The sequence below is a fragment of the Cydia fagiglandana genome, chromosome 26 (assembly GCF_963556715.1).
Source record: "Cydia fagiglandana chromosome 26, ilCydFagi1.1, whole genome shotgun sequence".
Lineage (NCBI taxonomy): Eukaryota > Metazoa > Arthropoda > Insecta > Lepidoptera > Tortricidae > Cydia > Cydia fagiglandana.
The window spans coordinates 10312144-10333600 of record NC_085957.1 but is presented as its reverse complement, the minus strand read 5'-3'; the positions used below and the strand labels follow the sequence as shown (position 1 = coordinate 10333600).

At 38.0% G+C, this 21457-nt stretch overlaps 1 protein-coding gene across 1 annotated transcript; it reads right to left on the bottom strand.

Moving 5' to 3' along the window:
• Positions 1-6: 6 nt before the first annotated feature.
• LOC134677662 (zinc finger protein 345-like) lies at positions 7-21445 on the bottom strand. Its single transcript, XM_063536123.1, has 9 exons — positions 21260-21445; positions 21072-21182; positions 19619-20263; positions 18686-18900; positions 17519-17623; positions 3099-3305; positions 2092-2203; positions 1803-1904; positions 7-156 (listed from the first exon to the last, which is right to left on the bottom strand). The coding sequence occupies exons 1-9, from the start codon at positions 21368-21370 to the stop codon at positions 7-9; spliced, it is 1758 nt and encodes a 585-aa protein (XP_063392193.1). The 5' UTR covers positions 21371-21445.
• Positions 21446-21457: the final 12 nt, after the last annotated feature.

Genomic DNA, 21457 nt, shown 5'->3' with positions numbered 1-21457 from the left:
GGTGCACTACGTAGCGTGTCTCTTGAGCCCCTGGTGCACGAGCCGCGTGTGCGTGTAGAGCGCGGGGCGCTGCTTGAACGTGTCGCCGCAGCGCGCGCACATGAACGTGCGCGCCGACGAGTGCGTCAGCACGTGTGCGCGCAGGGTCGTCGCCGTCTGGAATAATAATTATTACAATCAGAACCCATTTAGACGATGCGAGAACTCGCATGCTTATCGATATACATATGTATAATCGGAAGTCGATAAACGAGAAATCCCTATGACAGCTCAAAAATGCTACGAGAATTCCGGGCTCTGGTAATCGGGGGGCACGGCAGTGCCCCCGCCAAGTCGAGCGCGAAGCAAACACTGCCGTACCATCCTTTACAGGAACCATTTCGCCGCATTTTCAGGCCCCTATTTGAGAACCTCTGGATAAGACCAGAACGCAGAAATTTTGGTCATCCAGTAAGCTATAATCACATACTTAAAATCCAAAATTTCAAGTCTGTAGGTCATTTAGTTCCGAAGTTAAGCGAAAGCAAAGTTTCGCATTTATGAAACTCACTCATGATCATCAGAATAGAACTAGTACTTCCCATAAACTCAGAGAGCTGAAATTTGGTACAGAGTTAGGGTTTAATGGCCACATAAAGGGAAAACCTAAAAATATTGCAATATCAGTCACGTTTTAAAGATCTAAGAACTGCATAAGTAAGTTTGTAATCCCATATAAATATATGATATTACAAAGTTACTGTTGCAGTTCCTACAAATAGTAGGTAAAGTAAAGTAAAGGTACACTACGATGTACGATGTGAGTATGAATGAAGATATGTTTAGTTATGATATGTGTATACATAGTATGGGTATGAGTACCCGAAAAGAAGGACTGCCTACAAAAAGAGATGAGATCCCATCAAAAACATTACATGTAAAAAGGTGCAAGTCTCGCAACGCTTTTACTACAAATAAGTTTTGAGATGTAATGTGAAACCAAGTCGGTTATTTTAATCAGTGCCAGGGGGTTTCTACAAAAAGAAGTGAAATCCCACCAAAAACATTCTGTAAAAAACTAGCCAAGTCTCGATGGAGCTGCTTGTTTATCTCTAAAAAGTAATGAAATCTAGACAAAGTCGTGCCAAGTCTAAGGTTCCTTACTGCGATTTCTTTATTATTATAGTTAATGTTGTGTGACTTGGCCGTTGAAGGGTACACAAGGGTACAAAACCAGGTGCTCCATGACACCATTGCACCAATCTGTCGCCAGAACCGCTACCCATTGACGATGGAAAATTGCCACTTGGAAAACGTTGATTCAATAACCAGTCAATTGTAGGCTTGATAAAGCTGCGTATTTCAATAATACTTATGTATGGGCGAGCCTGAAACAAACACTTCTTTTTGGTGCAATGGCAGATTGGTGCAATGGTGTCATGGAGCACCTGGTTTTGTACCCTTGTGTACCCTTCAACGGCCAAGTCACACAACATTAACTATAATAATAAAGAAATCGCAGTAAGGAACCTTAGACTTGGCACGACTTTGTCTAGATTTCATTACTTTTTAGAGATAAACAAGCAGCTCCATCGAGACTTGGCTAGTTTTTTACAGAATGTTTTTGGTGGGATTAAATAAATTACATAATATTAAATCATACTTAGGGCGACCCCACATTTAGCGTCTTTCGAGCGTCAGCGTCTACAACTCTATGGCCGCTGCTCGACGCAACGTCGACGCAACTGTGCAGCGACGTCATTTTCCATAGCGCTGACCAGACGCCGACGCTCGAAAGACGCTAAATGTCGGGTGGCCCTTACATAGAACTTCTTCCCGCACTGGTCGCACGCGTGGTTCCGGGGCCGCTCCGCGCCGTGCCGCATCTGCCGGTGGTGGCGCAGCCGGAAATCGGATATGAACAACTGAAACAAAATAGGCTTGATGACTAATTTTGAAATTATTATTATTGTCCCCTATACTCATAAGATTTAACATAAATCCCTACTCACCCCCCTCTCAAACCTTCTCTCCCCATTCATAACCCAACTCTCCCCGCGAAACCTACTCACCCCGTTATACGGCACTTAAGAAAACGAAGTAGGGACTCACCCGGTCGCAGAGCTCGCATTTGTGTTTAGACTCTTTCTGGTGGTAAAACGAGTAGTGCCTCTTGTAGTAGACTTTAGACGCGAAGTTCTTGCCACACTCTTCGCAGTGATACCTGGATTAAAAAAAAATGTAATTTAATGAACTTAACATTTATTTAATAAAAAGCCAACAGACAAACGACACTCCTCGGTACGTAGTGAAACATAATTTTAATTTTTATCAAAGTGGAAAAGTTACTGTCTTGGGTGAGACTTGAACTCACGACTTCTGGAAAACAAATTGGTTTAAGAAGTGTAACAATCTTACGGTAGATGTCGCTAGGATCCCCTCGACCCATAATATGGTGGAAAGATTTGCTATGGATGAGGTTTTGGTGACTCAGATGGCAGAGCACTGGAGTATCGCGTGAGTTCAAGTCTTACCAAAGACAGTAATTTTTCCACTTTTAAAGTTATTCTAATCGTAGTAGTGAAACATATCGAGTGTTTTTTTACTTAAAATATGTAAGTCTGTGACCCAAAGACGTTCATGTAACGTAAACAAATGAATTTTAAATATGGAGGCCACTTGTAAATGAGAAATATAAAAAATTAAGTTTTTCAAATTATATCGTGTTAGCGTGTTACATATCAAATGAAAGAGCTCATTGTAAGAATCTTGATATTTTTATAAGTTTAGGATAAATAGTTTAGAAGTAATTCAAGAAAATAAGTAACTTATTAGAAATGTGCAGTCAAGTGTGAGTCGGACTTAATGTACGGGACCCTTGGAACGCGAGTACGACTCGCACTTGGCCGCTTTTTAATATTGAATGCAACACCTCGGCTCACCGGGGTCTCTCCCAGAAGTCGTCGGCAACATTAAGGGTCTGCTAGGCTTCTTGGTGGAGTCGGGTTGGCAGGAATAGTGCCGCCATCCCATCACGCAAAATAGGCGCAATAATAGACGTCGAGTTGCGGAAAACAAGCCCGCGATAACCTATAACCTATAATATTGAATGCACTAACCTCCTCTCGCTGTGATTGGCGCTATTCACCAGATGGTTCCTATAGACGTAGACGTTCTTGTACTGCACTCGGCACTCGGCGCAGTAGGCGCGGCGCGCGGCGGCGGCGGGCCCGTGCGCGGCGGCGTGCGCCTCCAGGCGCCCGAGCGACCGGAACGTGCAAGGGCACGACTCGCATGCGTGCGAGCGCACGGACGAGTGGATGCGGCTATAAGAGTTTGTAATGTATGTAGCTGTACTGCCCATGACACAGTGTGTGGTCATGTATCCAGGTGGCCGCGGGAGCGAAACGCGCGGGGACACGTGGATGCGGCTTTGATAGTAATGTATGTACACACAGTCACTTGATTGATAGTAATGTATGTACACATACAGTCACTTGACAGTAATGTATGTACACATACAGTCACTTGACAGTAATGTATGTACACATACAGTCACTTGACAGTAATGTATGTACACATACAGTCACTTGACAGTAATGTATGAACACATACAGTCACTTGACAGTAATGTATGTACACATACAGTCACTTGATAGTAATGTATGTACACATACAGTCACTTGATAGTAATGTATGTACACATACAGTCACTTGACAGTAATGTATGTACACATACAGTCACTTGACAGTAATGTATGTACACATACAGTCACTTGACAGTAATGTATGTACACATACAGTCACTTGATAGTAATGTATGTACACATACAGTCACTTGACAGTAATGTATGAACACATACAGTCACTTGACAGTAATGTATGTACACATACAGTCACTTGACAGTAATGTATGTACACACAGTCACTTGATTGATAGTAATGTATGTACACATACAGTCACTTGACAGTAATGTATGTACACATACAGTCACTTGACAGTAATGTATGTACACATACAGTCACTTGATAGTAATGTATGTACACATACAGTCACTTGACAGTAATGTATGTACACATACAGTCACTTGACAGTAATGTATGTACACATACAGTCACTTGACAGTAATGTATGAACACATACAGTCACTTGACAGTAATGTATGTACACATACAGTCACTTGACAGTAATGTATGAACACATACAGTCACTTGATAGTAATGTATGTACACATACAGTCACTTGATAGTAATGTATGAACACATACAGTCACTTGACAGTAATGTATGTACACATACAGTCACTTGACAGTAATGTATGAACACATACAGTCACTTGATAGTAATGTATGTACACATACAGTCACTTGATAGTTATGTATGTACACATACAGTCACTTGATAGTAATGTATGTACACATACAGTCACTTGATAGTAATGTATGAACACATACAGTCACTTGATAGTAATGTATGAACACATACAGTCACTTGATAGTAATGTATGTACACATACAGTCACTTGATAGTAATGTATGGACACATACAGTCACTTGACAGTAATGTATGAACACATACAGTCACTTGATAGTAATGTATGTACACATACAGTCACTTGATAGTAATGTATGGACACATACAGTCACTTGACAGTAATGTATGAACACATACAGTCACTTGATAGTAATGTATGTACACATACAGTCACTTGATAGTAATGTATGAACACATACAGTCACTTGACAGTAATGTATGAACACACACAGTCACTTGATAGTAATGTATGTACGTACACATACAGTCACTTGATAGTAATGTATGAACACATACAGTCACTTGACAGTAATGTATTGTAAGAGTAAAAACACCAGGCACCACTTTATAACAAGATTTATTAGGGAATCACATATATGAGAGTATAGATCTGAAAATAATATGCCAAGACGCTCTCGCGTAAAACCAATCTAAGATGGACGACCACCTCTAGTGATGTGACATTGTCGGTTATCGTAGTGATGTCAAACACCGATGGATGACGCCTCGATCGATGGATCTCGCCGTTTAGCTCGGCCATCTTCTGACCCGACCTACGTCCCGTCAGGTCACTGTTATCAAGGCCACCACTGAAGACTGCCGCAGCCAACGCAGTCGCAGCAAGCTGGGCCTTCACCAGGTGGCGGTAGCCTCCACCAGTTCATTACTGGTTGGCTCCTCCGTTGAGTTGGCTCCTCAACTGGTGGGAGGCTAATGTGGGACACGTCTCATGCATGTGCATAGGTGCCCTCCGATACAGCACATGTAAACAGTACAAACTCTTATTCACAAAACTTTGTAACATACATGTGAAAAGCCTCAGTTCCTTAATATAACAAGGCGTTATAATTCACCCTAGCGCCATCGACAGGCTGTGACATTAGCATACCACAATGTTGTTCAAATAATCATGATAAGGTTTCGATGATATATTAATGCGCAAATGGCACAGTTAGACCCTTTGATCACAGGTCCGGCTTGATAGCCCTAAAATTATACCGTAATAACCATCACAGTCAAAAGGTCTACTTCTGGAAATACATGAGAAAGATGCAGTTATAATTGGACAGAACTCATGAGCGCTCTTTAGCAACATTGTTAATAAATTACATAATCACCCTTAATGGCGACGTAATCAAGTAGGTACTTCATGTCACCGCTTTCTAGCATCGTGACTAATGGCATATAACCACAGATTTGATTATTGGACAAAAAGAAAACATTACCCTGTTAAAATACCACATGCAGGCTAGAATATCACTGCCATTGTAGAGGCAACGACCGTAGAAGTCAGCCCTTCACGATAAGGCTGTCACGGAGCCCATTGCACGCACTCGTTCTACTGGGCATCTTGAACTGGCACTACCTCAACGTCTACTGGATCCGGAACTGCGCCAGCGATCTCTAGAAGGTATTAGTGCAAGCAACCCTTTCAAGGTAACCTTGAGATCATCAGTCTTAAGGTCATTTAAATATCCTTTTGTAAACAAAGTCTCAAGCCAACCTCTCAAGGTCAACAACAAATAGTACGATATAGATAAAACAGTTATCGGTAGTAGAAATAATGGTCCTCTTAAGGATAATCTCATATCATATACAATGGACCGCCTCTTAAGGATAGTATTATATCACATACAGCGGTCCGCCCCTTAAGGCCTGCACTGCAGATACCAGGAACAAACTAGCCTCTTAAGGATAGTATTATATCACATACAGTGGTCCGCCCCTTAAGACCTGCACTGCAGATACCCGGAACAAACTAGCCTCTTAAGGATAGTATTATATCACATACAGCGGTCCGCCCCTTTAGGCCTGCACTGCAGATACCAGGAACAAACTAGCCTCTTAAGGATAGTATTATATCACATACAGTGGTCCGCCCCTTTAGGCCTGCACTGCAGATACCAGGAACAAACTAACCCCTTAAGGGTAGTATTATATCACATACAGTGGTCCGCCCCTTAAGACCTGCACTGCAGATACCCGGAACAAACTAGCCTCTTAAGGATAGTATTATATCACATACAGCGGTCCGCCCCTTTAGGCCTGCACTGCAGATACCAGGAACAAACTAGCCTCTTAAGGATAGTATTATATCACATACAGCGGTCCGCCCCTTGAGGCCTGCACTGCAGATACCAGGGACAAACTAGCCTCTTAAGGATAGTATTATATCACATACAGCGGTCCGCCCCTTTAGGCCTGCACTGCAGATACCAGGAACAAACTAACCTCTTAAGGATAGTGACAAGCAACAGACCGCTCCTTTAAGCCTTTGTTGCGATTACCGGCGCCAGGAACTAGCCTCTTGAGGATAGCATCCCTTGCCAAGACAAAAGTAATAGCACTTCTTAAAGAGCACACAATAATTAAAGCTCTATAGCAGACATTGAAGCAACCGGTAGAATTATGAACCAGCCTTTAGAGTAAAATGGCTAACAGTGGGGTGGCATAAATAACATACCGCAAGCATTACCATGGTTACTACAATATTTAATCAAGCACAATGTGTTTATTTTCTAGGTTTAGTCGGCAAACCCGTTAACAAAACACATTAGTATGATAACAGTAACCCAGTTCTAAATCTGGAATAAAACAAAATCACAACTCGGTTCCTAATCCGAGAGTAAGTAATATAAATAAAATCAAAACTCAGTTCTCAATCCGAGTTTTTAATAAAAGTATAACTCAGTCTTAGTCTGAAAATATAGTCAGTTCTTAATCTGTAAACGGTACCTCAAATAACAGCATTTGCCTTCATTAGTCGGCAAACCCGCTAACAAAATACATTAATATGACAACAGTAACCCAGTTCTAAATCTGAAATAAAACAAAGTCACAACTCGGTTCCTAATCCGAGAGTAAGTAATATAAATAAAATAATAACTCAGTTCTCAATCCGAGTGTCTAATAAAATTATATCTCAGTTCTTAATCTGAGAATATACTTGTCGTCAGTTCTTAATCTGAAAACGGTACCTGAAATAGCAGCATTTGGCGTTAATATGGAAAATATAAGATAATAAGCAGTTGCTACTATGCAACCAATGTAAATGATCATGTGCAACTTGGCGTGCCTCTTCCGTGCCCCTAAATAAAGGCAACACTCTTACTATACCACGGTTGAACTACAGTAGAGCCTGAACAGAACGCCGTGTGCCTGCTATACTGCCACAATTCAAAAATTTTGATTTTCTGGATTATTGCAGATTCGTATTCAAAATTGTTCAATTTACGACCTTATTTCGAGAGCCATAGCAAAAAAGGTCTTTAAGAGCCTTTTTCTCACAAGTGGCCTTATGCATTTGACCATAAATTGTCAGACAATTCCCTGCAATACAGCCACTTTTGAGTTGTGGCTATAAAGCACACGTTTTAAATGAAGCTTTTGAGTTGCGTCCTAGAAAATAATAATTAGCTGAGTTACACATATTATTATTATCGCGTACAGTGATCTTGTTCCTATCAAAGTTGATATAAGTTCAAAAACTAAAACCCGACTACTGCAAATCGCGCTCTAAAAAGTATGAAACAAGATAGAATTCTTATCTGAAGTTATCAAACAGGAAATATTATAAATGTTATAATTTTTTTAATAAAAAAATACAACGTAATAAAATGTATTACATTTTTGATATATTTACAGAGATATTCAAAGGATCGCCGTGCATGGTCGTATGCCACGATTATAAACTTTAAGGTAAAGTGGCATACGACCAAAGCTATCCTCTGAATCTCTGTAAAAATATAAATAATGTAGTAAATTATACATATTATGTTGTATTTTTTTATTAAAAAAATTATAACATTTATAATATTTCCTGTTTGATAACTTCAGATAAGAATTCTGTCTTGTTTCATACTTTTAGAGCGCGATTTGCAGTAGTCGGGTTTTAGTTTTTGAACTTATTTTTTATTTAATTAATTTTGGGGTCATGACTTCGTTACTAACTACCTATTCGAAGTCACTTTATATTACTTTTTCGAGGGCATCCCCAGTACAGAAATACACGCAGAGCGCCACATATATCGGGCTGCGCTATCCTTTGGCATGGAGGCGCTTTCGGCGCCCAGCTTTGGAACGTGTACAGTGCGCCTCCTACGTCGGGCTACGCCCGACTCTATTACTATGAGGGCGCCGAAGGCGCCCGGCTTTGGAACGCGTAGAGCGTGTCTTGTACGTCGGGCTACGCCTGACTCCTTTAGTATAAGGGCGCCAAAGGCGCCCGGCTTTGGAACGCGTAGAGCGAGCTTCGTACGTCGGGCTACGCCCGACTCTTTTAGTATGAGGGCGCCAAAGGCGCCCGGCTTTGGAACGCGTAGAGCGAGCTTCGTACGTCGGGCTACGCCCGACTCTTTTAGTATAAGAGCGCCCAAGGCGCCCGGCTTTGAACGCATACAGTGACGACGACGACGGGCTACACCCGACGCGTTGAGTATGAGGGCGCCGAAGGCGCCCGGATTTGGAACACGTACAGCGTGCCCGCACGTCTTTTGTACGGCTGTTTCATGCATTTGCCCGGATTTGGTAAGCGTCCAGCGTGTCACGTATGTCGACACTTTTAGTATGAGAAAGTCGAAGTCGCCTGGCTTTGGACTGCTTGCAGCGCGCCACGTACGTCAGGCTACGCCCGACTCCTCTAGTATGAGGGCGCCGAAGGCGCCCGGCTTTGGAACGCGTACAGCGAGCTTCCTACGTCTCTTGTACGGCTGTTTCATACATTTTGGCTGATCTGGACTTCTATACCTATTCACGTTATAAAATATTGCAGGTCATTAAAAATAACACTATGTTTATAGCGGCCAAACAAATTTATTTTGCAAATACCTTCTTGTATCGCCGTAGTCGGGTAATACGCGGATAGAATCCAGAGCGCTTGTAGATTCGTAGTTCGAATTACCTACCCGATAAATTAATGTTTCATCGGGTGCATGCAAGCAAAGCCGGTCGCAAAAGCTAACAATATTTATATATTTGAAATGTGCTAACTGAGCTCTTTCAAATGATATACATCACGTAATCATTACTTATTTTTATTTTTTTCGTTCGTGACTTTATGACCTCTAGAGGACGCCTTGTTCATTTTTTTGTGACTTCATAAAGCCTATAACCAGCGGACGATTAAGATAATTCGAATGACATATCGTTTGTCAAATTATAATGTGTACTTTAGAAGTTATGAGGGAACAAATGAACATACATACATACATACATACATACCCACATACATACCGGTCAAAATCATAACCCTCCTTTTGCGTTGCCGTAGTCGGGTAAAAATAAAGGGATTTTAACTATTTTGGTGTTTTTATTTATATTTGCATGGTAACCTTTATCCAATAATTTTGTGTTTAAATTTGGCCGCATCTCAAAATCTTTAAAAAACCTTTCTGCAATACGGCCACAACTCTAAATACCTGTCTTTCGGGCCTTGTGTCTTAAAAAATATACATTTCTTTAAAAAAGTAGCGTGGTCATAAGGAAGGTTATATCATTCCGAGTAAAAAAAGCTAAATTTTAAATTCATAGACCTAAAACTAAAGGAGTAAGATCCTATTAAACACCCTGAACTATACTCTCAAAACTTTGAGACGCGATTTCTCGAAAAAACGGTTTTTTGAGATGTGGCAGTGTAGCAGGCACACGGCGAGAAGTTCATGTTATCGAGGTTCCTCTGTTACCCAGGTTCGCCTTACCGAGGTTTCACAAATTTGTATTTTCAACCATCATGAAAGTGTATATTGATAATGATCAATCAGCTGAATCAATGGCACATATGCTTAAACCATAAAGCTTTCAATCCCAAGACACATGGTTGATTTTCTTCAGCTGTATATGTGCATTTTATGTGTAGGTAACTCATCACATCATCTTATACCTGCACAAAACTAAATAATTTTGTTAAATGCCATGCAAGCACACATTTAAAGGTAAATGAGTTCATAACATAATAAACCACAGTTTATGCAGTTTGCAAAACAAGAAACATTATAATTATTATTGTTTATTTTTTTTTTTTTTTTTACTTCTGATTTATGAAACCCAGAAGCAATAAGTGTACTGTTTTATAATGCAAACAGTACCATAACACACTACAAGTTCAGACGAAAACCATTAATAACTTCAAACAGTAACTCATGATGACATGATATCCTTCGGTCAATGTTCAGCAGCAGTGAACGGGTTAAAATAGTTACTTAGAAAGCTTTAACCAAGCTATTTACCTTCGTTTAATATTCATCCATTTAACATTTAACTGACCGGTACGTTTAGAGTCCAGTAGCAATTGTATGTAAAAGACATGTACATCATGTAGACCGTCAAAGTCTATATTGACTCCTGAAAGAATTCACCTTGCTTACCATTAGCAGCAACCTGCTTTACCAATCAGCGCAATTAATATCTAATACAATATGTCCATTTTTTTTGACAAGATTTAAACATTGGAATCTCCTGTAATCATAATTCATCAGTGCAAGTATATGATTACACCTTATGGTCAAAACTTCACCAGCAATCAAGTTTTGTTATAAGGAAATGCATCTGAAAAATACTGTTAGAACACAAATGATTTCATTGTCAATAACTCAAACACTTGACAATATCATGCCAATAAAATTTTCATTAGTTTGGTAAGTCTGTTTAAATATATGTCTTTGGTTAATTTTATAACATGACATTTTGTGAAAAATATTTGCAATTTCAACTTAAACCAACATCCCCATATGAACAAAACAATTATGGTCAAAACTTCACCAGCAATCAAGTTTTGTTATAAGGAAATGCATCTGAAAAATACTGTTAGAACACAAATGATTATCATTGTCAATAACTCAAACACTTGACAATATCATGCCAATAAAATTTTCATTAGTTTGGTAAGTCTGTTTAAATATATGTCTTTGGTTAATTTTATAACATGACATTTTGTGAAAAATATTTGCAATTTCAACTTAAACCAACATCCCCATATGAACAAAACAATTATGGTCAAAACTTCACCAGCAATCAAGTTTTGTTATAAGGAAATGCATCTGAAAAATACTGTTAGAACACAAATGATTATCATTGTCAATAACTCAAACACTTGACAATATCATGCCAATATAATTTTCATTAGTTTGGTAAGTCTGTTTAAATATATGTCTTTGGTTAATTTTATAACATGACATTTTGTGAAAAATATTTGCAATTTCAACTTAAACCAACATCCCCATGAACAAAACAACAATCACAACATGTCAACACACTATATGTTGTATGCAATGGTTGGATAGACCTTTTATTCATAAATTCATAATCTATATTTATTATGTACAGACAGAAATTATCCTTGTTAATTTTTTTTGACACTTCTACTGAGATACTACCTTATAATATATATCAGTTTGTCTCCAACTTAATATGAATTGTAAGGATGTATGAGGTTATATGAGATATGGAACATCTTTTTAAATATTCAGCCCGAGGAGGCTCCGGAAACATGGAGCGAATAAACCTGTCACAGACAATACTAACCAGCTATAAAATAGATGCCAATCATTCCTTTTGCTTATTCACAAAGCGCATTTTACCAACCCACAGTCCATGTAACACATACTAACCATTAGTATGCATGTAAAACATGAACAATCATTTTTTTTTCAAATAAATACCTCATTTTCCATGGCATCAGAGATTAGTCACTTATCAACATTTTCTGCATATAATGAATTACTTGAACATAATATAACTGGCATCCATAACCAACTAACTTTGAAATATTATCCATGTCCGGGTTCATTATAGAGGTCTGAGCTGATAACCGCTCTAGTGCCTTCAACGGTATGGTAATTCACTTCAAGAATCATTGCTGTCAAATTTCTGGAAATTACACAACTCAAAAACATACTAACAAAGCATTATTTCAGTTGCAATAAGCACACACACACACACATATGTGAAACAACAATTCACTTTCCTTATCGGTTTGTGTTTTTGAAAACTTGGAATCTATTTTAATTTGACTGTAAAGGGAAAGTATTAAGTAGCGCTTATTGTTAATTGTGAAAGCATAACATCACCATACACATAGTATCAATCAAGGCTAAATTTATATTACCAAAATTGTTTTGTATGACTTTTACTTGAATTTACTTCTCACACCGGAATACAAATCTTAGAAAATGATTATAGCATTGTGTTAATGTGTCAGGTGTATATAATCACATTATGTTATGTATCTGAAAGCACATGAATCACAAAAATAACACAACATATAAGAGAGGCAGTGAATATTTACCACTTTGGCCCCGGAGCATTCTTAGGTGTTGGATCAACGACTGCTTACCTGAGTCAACTTTAATTCTTACTTTGTAATCCCAAGGATTTATTTTATTATACATTACACCATACTGTCAGTCTATGTCTTGTAACCTTCTGCTGTGAATATTGTAATCTCCATCATCATCATTCATCATCATCTTGGAGCTGTATTACACTGTCCATATGTGTTTTTTTTTTAGACAGTCATGATGCAACGTAAACACATACACTGCAACATAACTGCAATGGGTATCTGAAAGTAAACACAAACACAACACAAGGAAAAGATAGGCGGCAGTAGTTTAGTAGGTTCGTTTAGTTAGGTTAGTTTTGTAAGTTTATCCTTGTAGGTCTTAGACGGTAAGACCTTGTATATTTTAATCCCTAACTGATGAGTGGTGTTGATGCGTTTACTCATTACAATCAGAGTAATTATTTTATATAACGATAACGTTCACAACAATGAAACAAGGAATGACTTTTCCGACAAATCATATCATAGTAGGCGAGGAATCACTATCGCACTTCTGAAGCTGTAAGAGTAAAAACACCAGGCACCACTTTATAACAAGATTTATTAGGGAATCACATATATGAGAGTATAGATCTGAAAATAATATGCCAAGACGCTCTCGCGTAAAACCAATCTAAGATGGACGACCACCTCTAGTGATGTGACATTGTCGGTTATCGTAGTGATGTCAAACACCGATGGATGACGCCTCGATCGATGGATCTCGCCGTTTAGTATGAACACACACAGTCACTTGATAGTAATGTATGTACACATACAGTCACTTGACAGTAATGTATGAACACATACAGTCACTTGACAGTAATGTATGAACACACACAGTCACTTGATAGTAATGTATGTACGTACACATACAGTCACTTGATAGTAATGTATGAACACATACAGTCACTTGACAGTAATGTATGAACACACACAGTCACTTGATAGTAATGTATGTACACACACAGTCACTTGATAGTAATGTATGTACACATACAGTCACTTGACAGTAATGTATGAACACATACAGTCACTTGATAGTAATGTATGTACACATACAGTCACTTGATAGTAATGTATGAACACATACAGTCACTTGATAGTAATGTATGTACACACACAGTCACTTGACAGTAATGTATGAACACATACAGTCACTTGATAGTAATGTATGTACACATACAGTCACTTGATAGTAATGTATGAACACATACAGTCACTTGATAGTAATGTATGAACACATACAGTCACTTGACAGTAATGTATGAACACATACAGTCACTTGATAGTAATGTATGTACACATACAGTCACTTGACAGTAATGTATGAACACATACAGTCACTTGACAGTAATGTATGAACACACACAGTCACTTGATAGTAATGTATGTACGTACACATACAGTCACTTGATAGTAATGTATGAACACATACAGTCACTTGACAGTAATGTATGAACACACACAGTCACTTGATAGTAATGTATGTACACATACAGTCACTTGATAGTAATGTATGAACACATACAGTCACTTGACAGTAATGTATGAACACACACAGTCACTTGATAGTAATGTATGTACACATACAGTCACTTGACAGTAATGTATGAACACATACAGTCACTTGATAGTAATGTATGTACACATACAGTCACTTGATAGTAATGTATGAACACATACAGTCACTTGATAGTAATGTATGTACACACACAGTCACTTGATAGTAATGTATGTACACATACAGTCACTTGATAGTAATGTATGTACACACACAGTCACTTGATAGTAATGTATGTACACATACAGTCACTTGATAGTAATGTATGTACACACACAGTCACTTGATAGTAATGTATGTACACATACAGTCACTTGATAGTAATGTATGTACGTACACATACAGTCACTTGACAGTAATGTATGAACACATACAGTCACTTGATAGTAATGTATGTACACATACAGTCACTTGATAGTAATGTATGTACACATACAGTCACTTGATAGTAATGTATGAACACACACAGTCACTTGATAGTAATGTATGTACGTACACATACAGTCACTTGACAGTAATGTATGAACACATACAGTCACTTGATAGTAATGTATGTACACATACAGTCACTTGATAGTAATGTATGTACGTACACATACAGTCACTTGATAGTAATGTATGAACACATACAGTCACTTGACAGTAATGTATGAACACACACAGTCACTTGATAGTAATGTATGTACACACACAGTCACTTGATAGTAATGTATGTACACATACAGTCACTTGACAGTAATGTATGAACACATACAGTCACTTGATAGTAATGTATGTACACATACAGTCACTTGATAGTAATGTATGAACACATACAGTCACTTGATAGTAATGTACGTACACATACAGTCACTTGATAGTAATGTATGTACACATACAGTCACTTGACAGTAATGTATGTACACATACAGTCACTTGACAGTAATGTATGTACACATACAGTCACTTGACAGTAATGTATGAACACATACAGTCACTTGACAGTAATGTATGTACACATACAGTCACTTGACAGTAATGTATGAACACATACAGTCACTTGACAGTAATGTATGAACACACACAGTCACTTGATAGTAATGTATGTACACATACAGTCACTTGACAGTAATGTATGAACACATACAGTCACTTGATAGTAATGTATGTACACATACAGTCACTACACGTAGCGGAAGCAGTTATAAAGTTGACCCAAATTTTTTTTATTAAGCTATGAGCTTCATCACATATGTTCCTTGAGTAATTCTAAGCATTTCAAGCCTGGGAGGCAATAATAAATGTGTGTCTGATCGGATTTGTAATGGATTCAAACTTTCAACCCCTTTTTAACCCTGTTAAGGGATGAATTTTACAAAACGCTGAAATTACTTTTCCTGTCTTTTAATAATATACAAAGATTCAAGTCCCGCGTTCGAAAATTTTTTTGATATCCATACAAACTTTCAACCCCTTTTTCACCACCTTAGGGGATGAATTTTCAAAAACGCTGAAATTAGTTTTCTTGTATCTTAACAATATATCGTTTTACGAAGTTTCAAATTCCTAGCTTAAAATAAAACTTGAACCCCATACAAACTTTCATCCCCTTTTTAACCCCCTTAGGGGTTGAATTTCTCAAAATCGCTTCTTACCTGACATGTAACTTGGCGTTATTAATAAAGTATTTGTATTTGTATTTGTATCTCTTGTACACTTTATAAATGTAATCTAGTGTGCAAATTTCAACTTTCTATCTTTTGTAGTTTCGGCTCCGCGTAGCAAAAATATCCAACCAAATTTTTCACCTTTTTACGTTTTTCTTGTAAAATTACTATGAAACTGAAAAAAACAAATATCAGCAATGAATTCTACGTCTTTGGTTTATACGAAAATGATACCAAACTTGCCCTAGTACCCACCAGGATCAGAATAGATTTTTTTTTAAAGATGACGGGTGGCGGGCGTCTTTGTACCCCACCCTCCCCCCACCCCAGGCTAGAAATGCTTAGAATTACTCAAATATCAGATGTGATAAAGCTCATAGCTTAATAAAAATTTTTGGGTCATGTATGGCAGCGATACGTAACTGATTCCAGTAACGGGATTGTTGTGCCATTTAGGGTTCTAATAAAACAATTGAAAATTCTGTTGTAAGTATTGAACAACCAATTTAGCGAGGACCCTAAATGGCGCAACAATCGCGGAGCGTGGTGGCAGGCGTGGCTCACTCCGCGATCTCGTCGCTTTGCTACAGGTAGCTAAAAGTACATCCGTTCGACCCCAATTTTGGGGTTTGCCATAAGCCGCGCGTGGCGCTGTCGCCACCTAGCGGCCATATCTGTGCTGATCGTGACAGACGCGTTTTGTTAGAGAGTGAGTCTTCTGTACCTAGTACTATTATTTATTCTGTGGTGGTGGTACAGTCAACTGTAAAAATATGGGTGCACATATCATCTCAAAAATATGTCCCATAGCTCTTATGTCAGTGAATTAAGAACTATGGGACATATTTTTGAATAACTTGGCTACACCCATATTTTTACAGTTGATTGTACATACGTCGCTAGATAAGTTTTGCAATAGACAAATATGAAACCAAGTCTATCATATACTTTTAAAATCTATATTTCAGAAGAATTTATATCATGGAGACAGATAGGAACATTGTAATAAAACAACGCGAGAACGCGATCCAATAGGGTTTTTAGAATTGTCTCGATGAGTATTAGTTATCTGTGGAAAAAAGTACAGTCTACGACAAAAGCTTGTACCATAATGAATTTTTTGCCAAAAACTTATTATTCATATTTATTATTTGGATACCAGAGATGAGACAACTTTTGTAATCTAATAGAACAATAGGGTATTATACTGTATTTAAAATAAATTATTTTACACTATGCATGAAATAAAGCACCAGATTGTTATTAGAAAAACACAGATAGTAGTTATTTTTAAACACAAGTTCTATTTAATAAATCGGATAGAAGTATAAATAGTAGGCGAGTTGACCGTGACGTCACGATGTAATGTTTCATATAAATTCTATATTAACAAATCGTTTTGACAGTTCTAAAAAAGTAACTGATTTGACTAGTGGGAAAATACCCTATTAAATATGGATAGAAATAAACAATAGTTACCGTTTATGCGTTTTGAGCGTGTGGGACCCTTTAAACTTCTCCCCGCACTCTTTGCAAATGAGGTAATGTTGGGAGTTCGTGTGAGCCTCCAGCTCCTCGCGACACCTGTTCAATAAAAAATAACATAAAGAAAAGAGTTTAGTAGCCTTTCCCCCGGGGCGTCATTGCAATAGACACAGGAGGAATCTCCTATCTTAGTTCAACTCTCAAAAAAAAATTTTAGTAGCCGATTTTAGAAATAAAATACTATTCAAAGATTATTGGAAAACCTCACATACAACCAGGAAATGCGTCATGGAAGTCATAGATCAAAAGAAAATGACGTATTTCGTAAACGCCTTTAGGGTTTCCATACCTCAGGCACTAACCTCCAGCTCAGCCTTTGGCCTCGCGTAAATGCTCCTCTCCCGGAGCTTTGAGCCTTCGGCCCTACGCGGAGCTCTGCCTTCGCTATTAAAATAGTTGTGTAAGTTGCAGGAAGCGTGCACGTATCGGACGTCCCAGACCTTTCTAGGACGCTTCGGGCATTCGGCCCTACACGGAGCTCAGCTTTCGGCCTTCCTATTTAGACACTTGTACCTTGTACTATAGTTTAAGTTCACTTACTTGGCAACATAGCTACACTTCTTGCAATGTATACTGCCCTCCTCGTCCTTGCTGTGCTTGCCCTGACTGTGGCTGAGCGCTGACCAGAGCTCCCTGGTCTCGTACGAGCACAGTTTGCAGCGGTAGCTGTGGTAGTGCTTCCGAACGTGTTTGGGCTATAATCATAATTGTTTAAGTCTTCACTTACTTGGCAACATAGCTACACTTCTTGCAATGTATACTGCCCTCCTCGTCCTTGCTGTGTTTGGCCTGACTGTGGCTGAGCGCTGACCAGAGCTCCCTGGTCTCGTACGAGCACAGTTTGCAGCGGTAGCTGTGGTAGTGCTTCCGAACGTGTTTGGGCTATAATCATAATTGTTTAAGTCTTCACTTACTTGGCAACATAGCTACACTTCTTGCAATGTATACTGCCCTCCTCGTCCTTGCTGTGTTTGGCCTGACTGTGGCTGAGCGCTGACCAGAGCTCCGTGGTCTCATACGAGCACAGTTTGCAGCGGTAGCTGTGGTACTGCTTCCGGACGTGTTTGGGCTATAAACATAATTTTTTAAGTCTTCACTTACTTGGCAACATAGCTACACTTCTTGCAATGTATACTGCCCTCCTCGTCCCCGCTGTGCTTGGCCTGACTGTGGCTGAGCGCTGACCAGAGCTCCGTGGTCTCGTACGAGCACAGTTTGCAGCGGTAGCTGTGGTAGTGCTTCCGGACGTGTTTGGTTAGAGTTGCAGCGCTGGAAAAGCACACTTGGCATACTGGGCAGATATGAGGACCGATACTCTGAATGAAAAAAGTAAATAAAACATTTACTCTGTAGCTTTAATTTTTAAGTAACTATACTAAATGTATAATTATAAACCATTATTTCGCTGGTCCAATATTACAGGGTTCTATGTTACATTTTCAAGATAGTTGAAATTCGACTTAATGTCACTGTGACATATGTTCAAATTTCAATTCAATAAAAGTTAAAACATAGAACCCTGCAATATTGGGCCAGTGATTTGTCTCTAAGTTTATGTAGGCAGTGCACACCAGATTTTTTGACACCCTTTGTTTGACATAATTATTAAACTTCATAATGTAATGATTGTCAGCATGGTCATTAATCATAATTCTGCAACCGTTAACTTTTCAGGGCTTTCGTAAGGTTATCCTATAGATAGGTTACATTTGTTTTATGGCAAATCTGAAAAGTTACGCGTTTCTCAGGAAAACAAATTATGACTAACGAAAATGCAGACAAACAATACATTATGACTTAAAATTTTATGGGAAACAATATAGACCGTTCGCACCACCTGATTTGAACAGACAATTTAAACAAATTGGCTAAAAAATTGTTCCGTCTGGACTGGCTTTAAAAGCGCAACAATCCAAAATGTGATTTATTTTATGGCATTTTTTTTGTATATAACTTGTCCTAAAATGCCTAATTCAAATATTTTTGTTTTAAATTTTTGTTTGTTTCATATGTTTTTAGAATAAAAGCCTTTACCGCATTATGTTTCTTTTCCATATGCATTTCATGATTCTCCTTCCTTGTAAACCCCAGCACACATGTATAGCAATTGTATGGAAGTTTCTTAAAGTTCGGGTGGCTTCTCTTCTCTTCTCTGCTCTTTACCATCTCCTCTTCTGTGAACTCTACTTCTATGAACTTATCCTTAATATCATCAAAATCAACTTTATCATCTGCTATTATTTTCTTTTTCTTCTTTGCAATTGTTAGTTTTTTAACTTTCTTTTTAGTAGTTGGTAGGGTTTTAACTTTCTTTTTAACTCTATTTCTTTCTTTTATTTCTTTCCCTTGTATATGTTCTTTAATTTTTTTTCTTCCATTTCTTACTTCTGTCCCTTGCATGTGTTGGTTAATTTCTTTTCTTTCTTTCCTTGTTTCTTTGTCTCGTGTGTGTTCTGTCGGGTTAACTTCTTTTTTAATTTCTATTTCAATATCAGATTCAAGTAAGTTTTGCACATCATCATTATGATCTGAAATGTTGTATGCATCATCAACTTCTAGTTTTATTTTAGGTTGGTTGTCTATGGTTTCAGGGTTTACTGGTTCATTGTGTGATATAGAATAACTGGGGGTAGTAGAAACTGTGCATGATAATGTACTCAGGCATTGCAGGCCCTGGAGCTGAAAATTTTTCAAGAGAATGATTTAGGTTAGTATTCAAGTGCTTTAATTTAAAGTCTGAAATTGAATTGCAATTTCACAAAGAGTGTATTGGTTAGGGTGATATTCCACCGTCAAATTTCTTTGTCCAATGTGAATTTTGTCTCACATTTTGCTTAATGCCAGAGTGAGACGCAATCACATTGGATCAAGTTATTGGACAGATGAAATACCACCCTTACCTGCTCATAATATTATTATTATGCTGGAAATATTTAATAAGTATTTCTAAGTCCAAGTTATTTACACAATGACACAAAATTTTATGGCTTTGGCTAACACCAAAGTTTTTATGGCGAGAACTGGGAATCCCAGATTCCGATACTATTTTTTTATAGATAATGAGTAATTTAAACACTATAAAATAATACTTTATAGTACACTACAAAACTATATAACCACTTAGCATTAAACTCCAAGTGTTTAAATTTAGACCAAGCTAAGTTGGCAGTGATTTTATATAGTAAGTATGATATTTTCATAGTAAGTATGACATTTAAAATAACACTTGCACAGTCTGGCTGGGTCTGGGCTTTCAAAATCTCTGCCAACTTAACTTAGGCTAACTCTAGTATTTAGAGTAGATATTACTTTAAGCGCCACTTGCACCATCCCAGTAACCCGTAGTTACCCGGTTAAACCTGGAGTTACCATGGTTACCAGTACAGTTTGATACTGGGTTAACGGTTTAACCGCTTAACCCTGGGTTAGTGGGATGATGCAAGTGGGACTAAGTAATATCGTTAAGTATGTTAATGAAATGACATACCCTTTCCACTTGCTGTAAAGATTCTTGAGCTAATTCAATTTGCCTTTTGAACCTCGAAAACTTCAAGAAAATTCTTTTACATTCCCAGCATACGCCCCCTTCATTACTCAGCTGAAATCATTTTAAAAGTTTTGTTTAGTACATTTAATTTAGTTAGAAAAAACACTCTTATTAGTTTGTATACAAACATTCAAGTCAAACAAGTCCACATTTGTTAGTAAATCTTGTAATTTTTTAATGGGGAACAGTGTTCTCTCTGTGCTTAGACATGCGTGGCATATAATTAATTTGTTGCTCATGTTTCAAATCATTAAAACTATCACCAAATTCGCAGATTTATAAATAAATAAGAATTAGCTATGTTAAAACATTGATTTGATTACAAA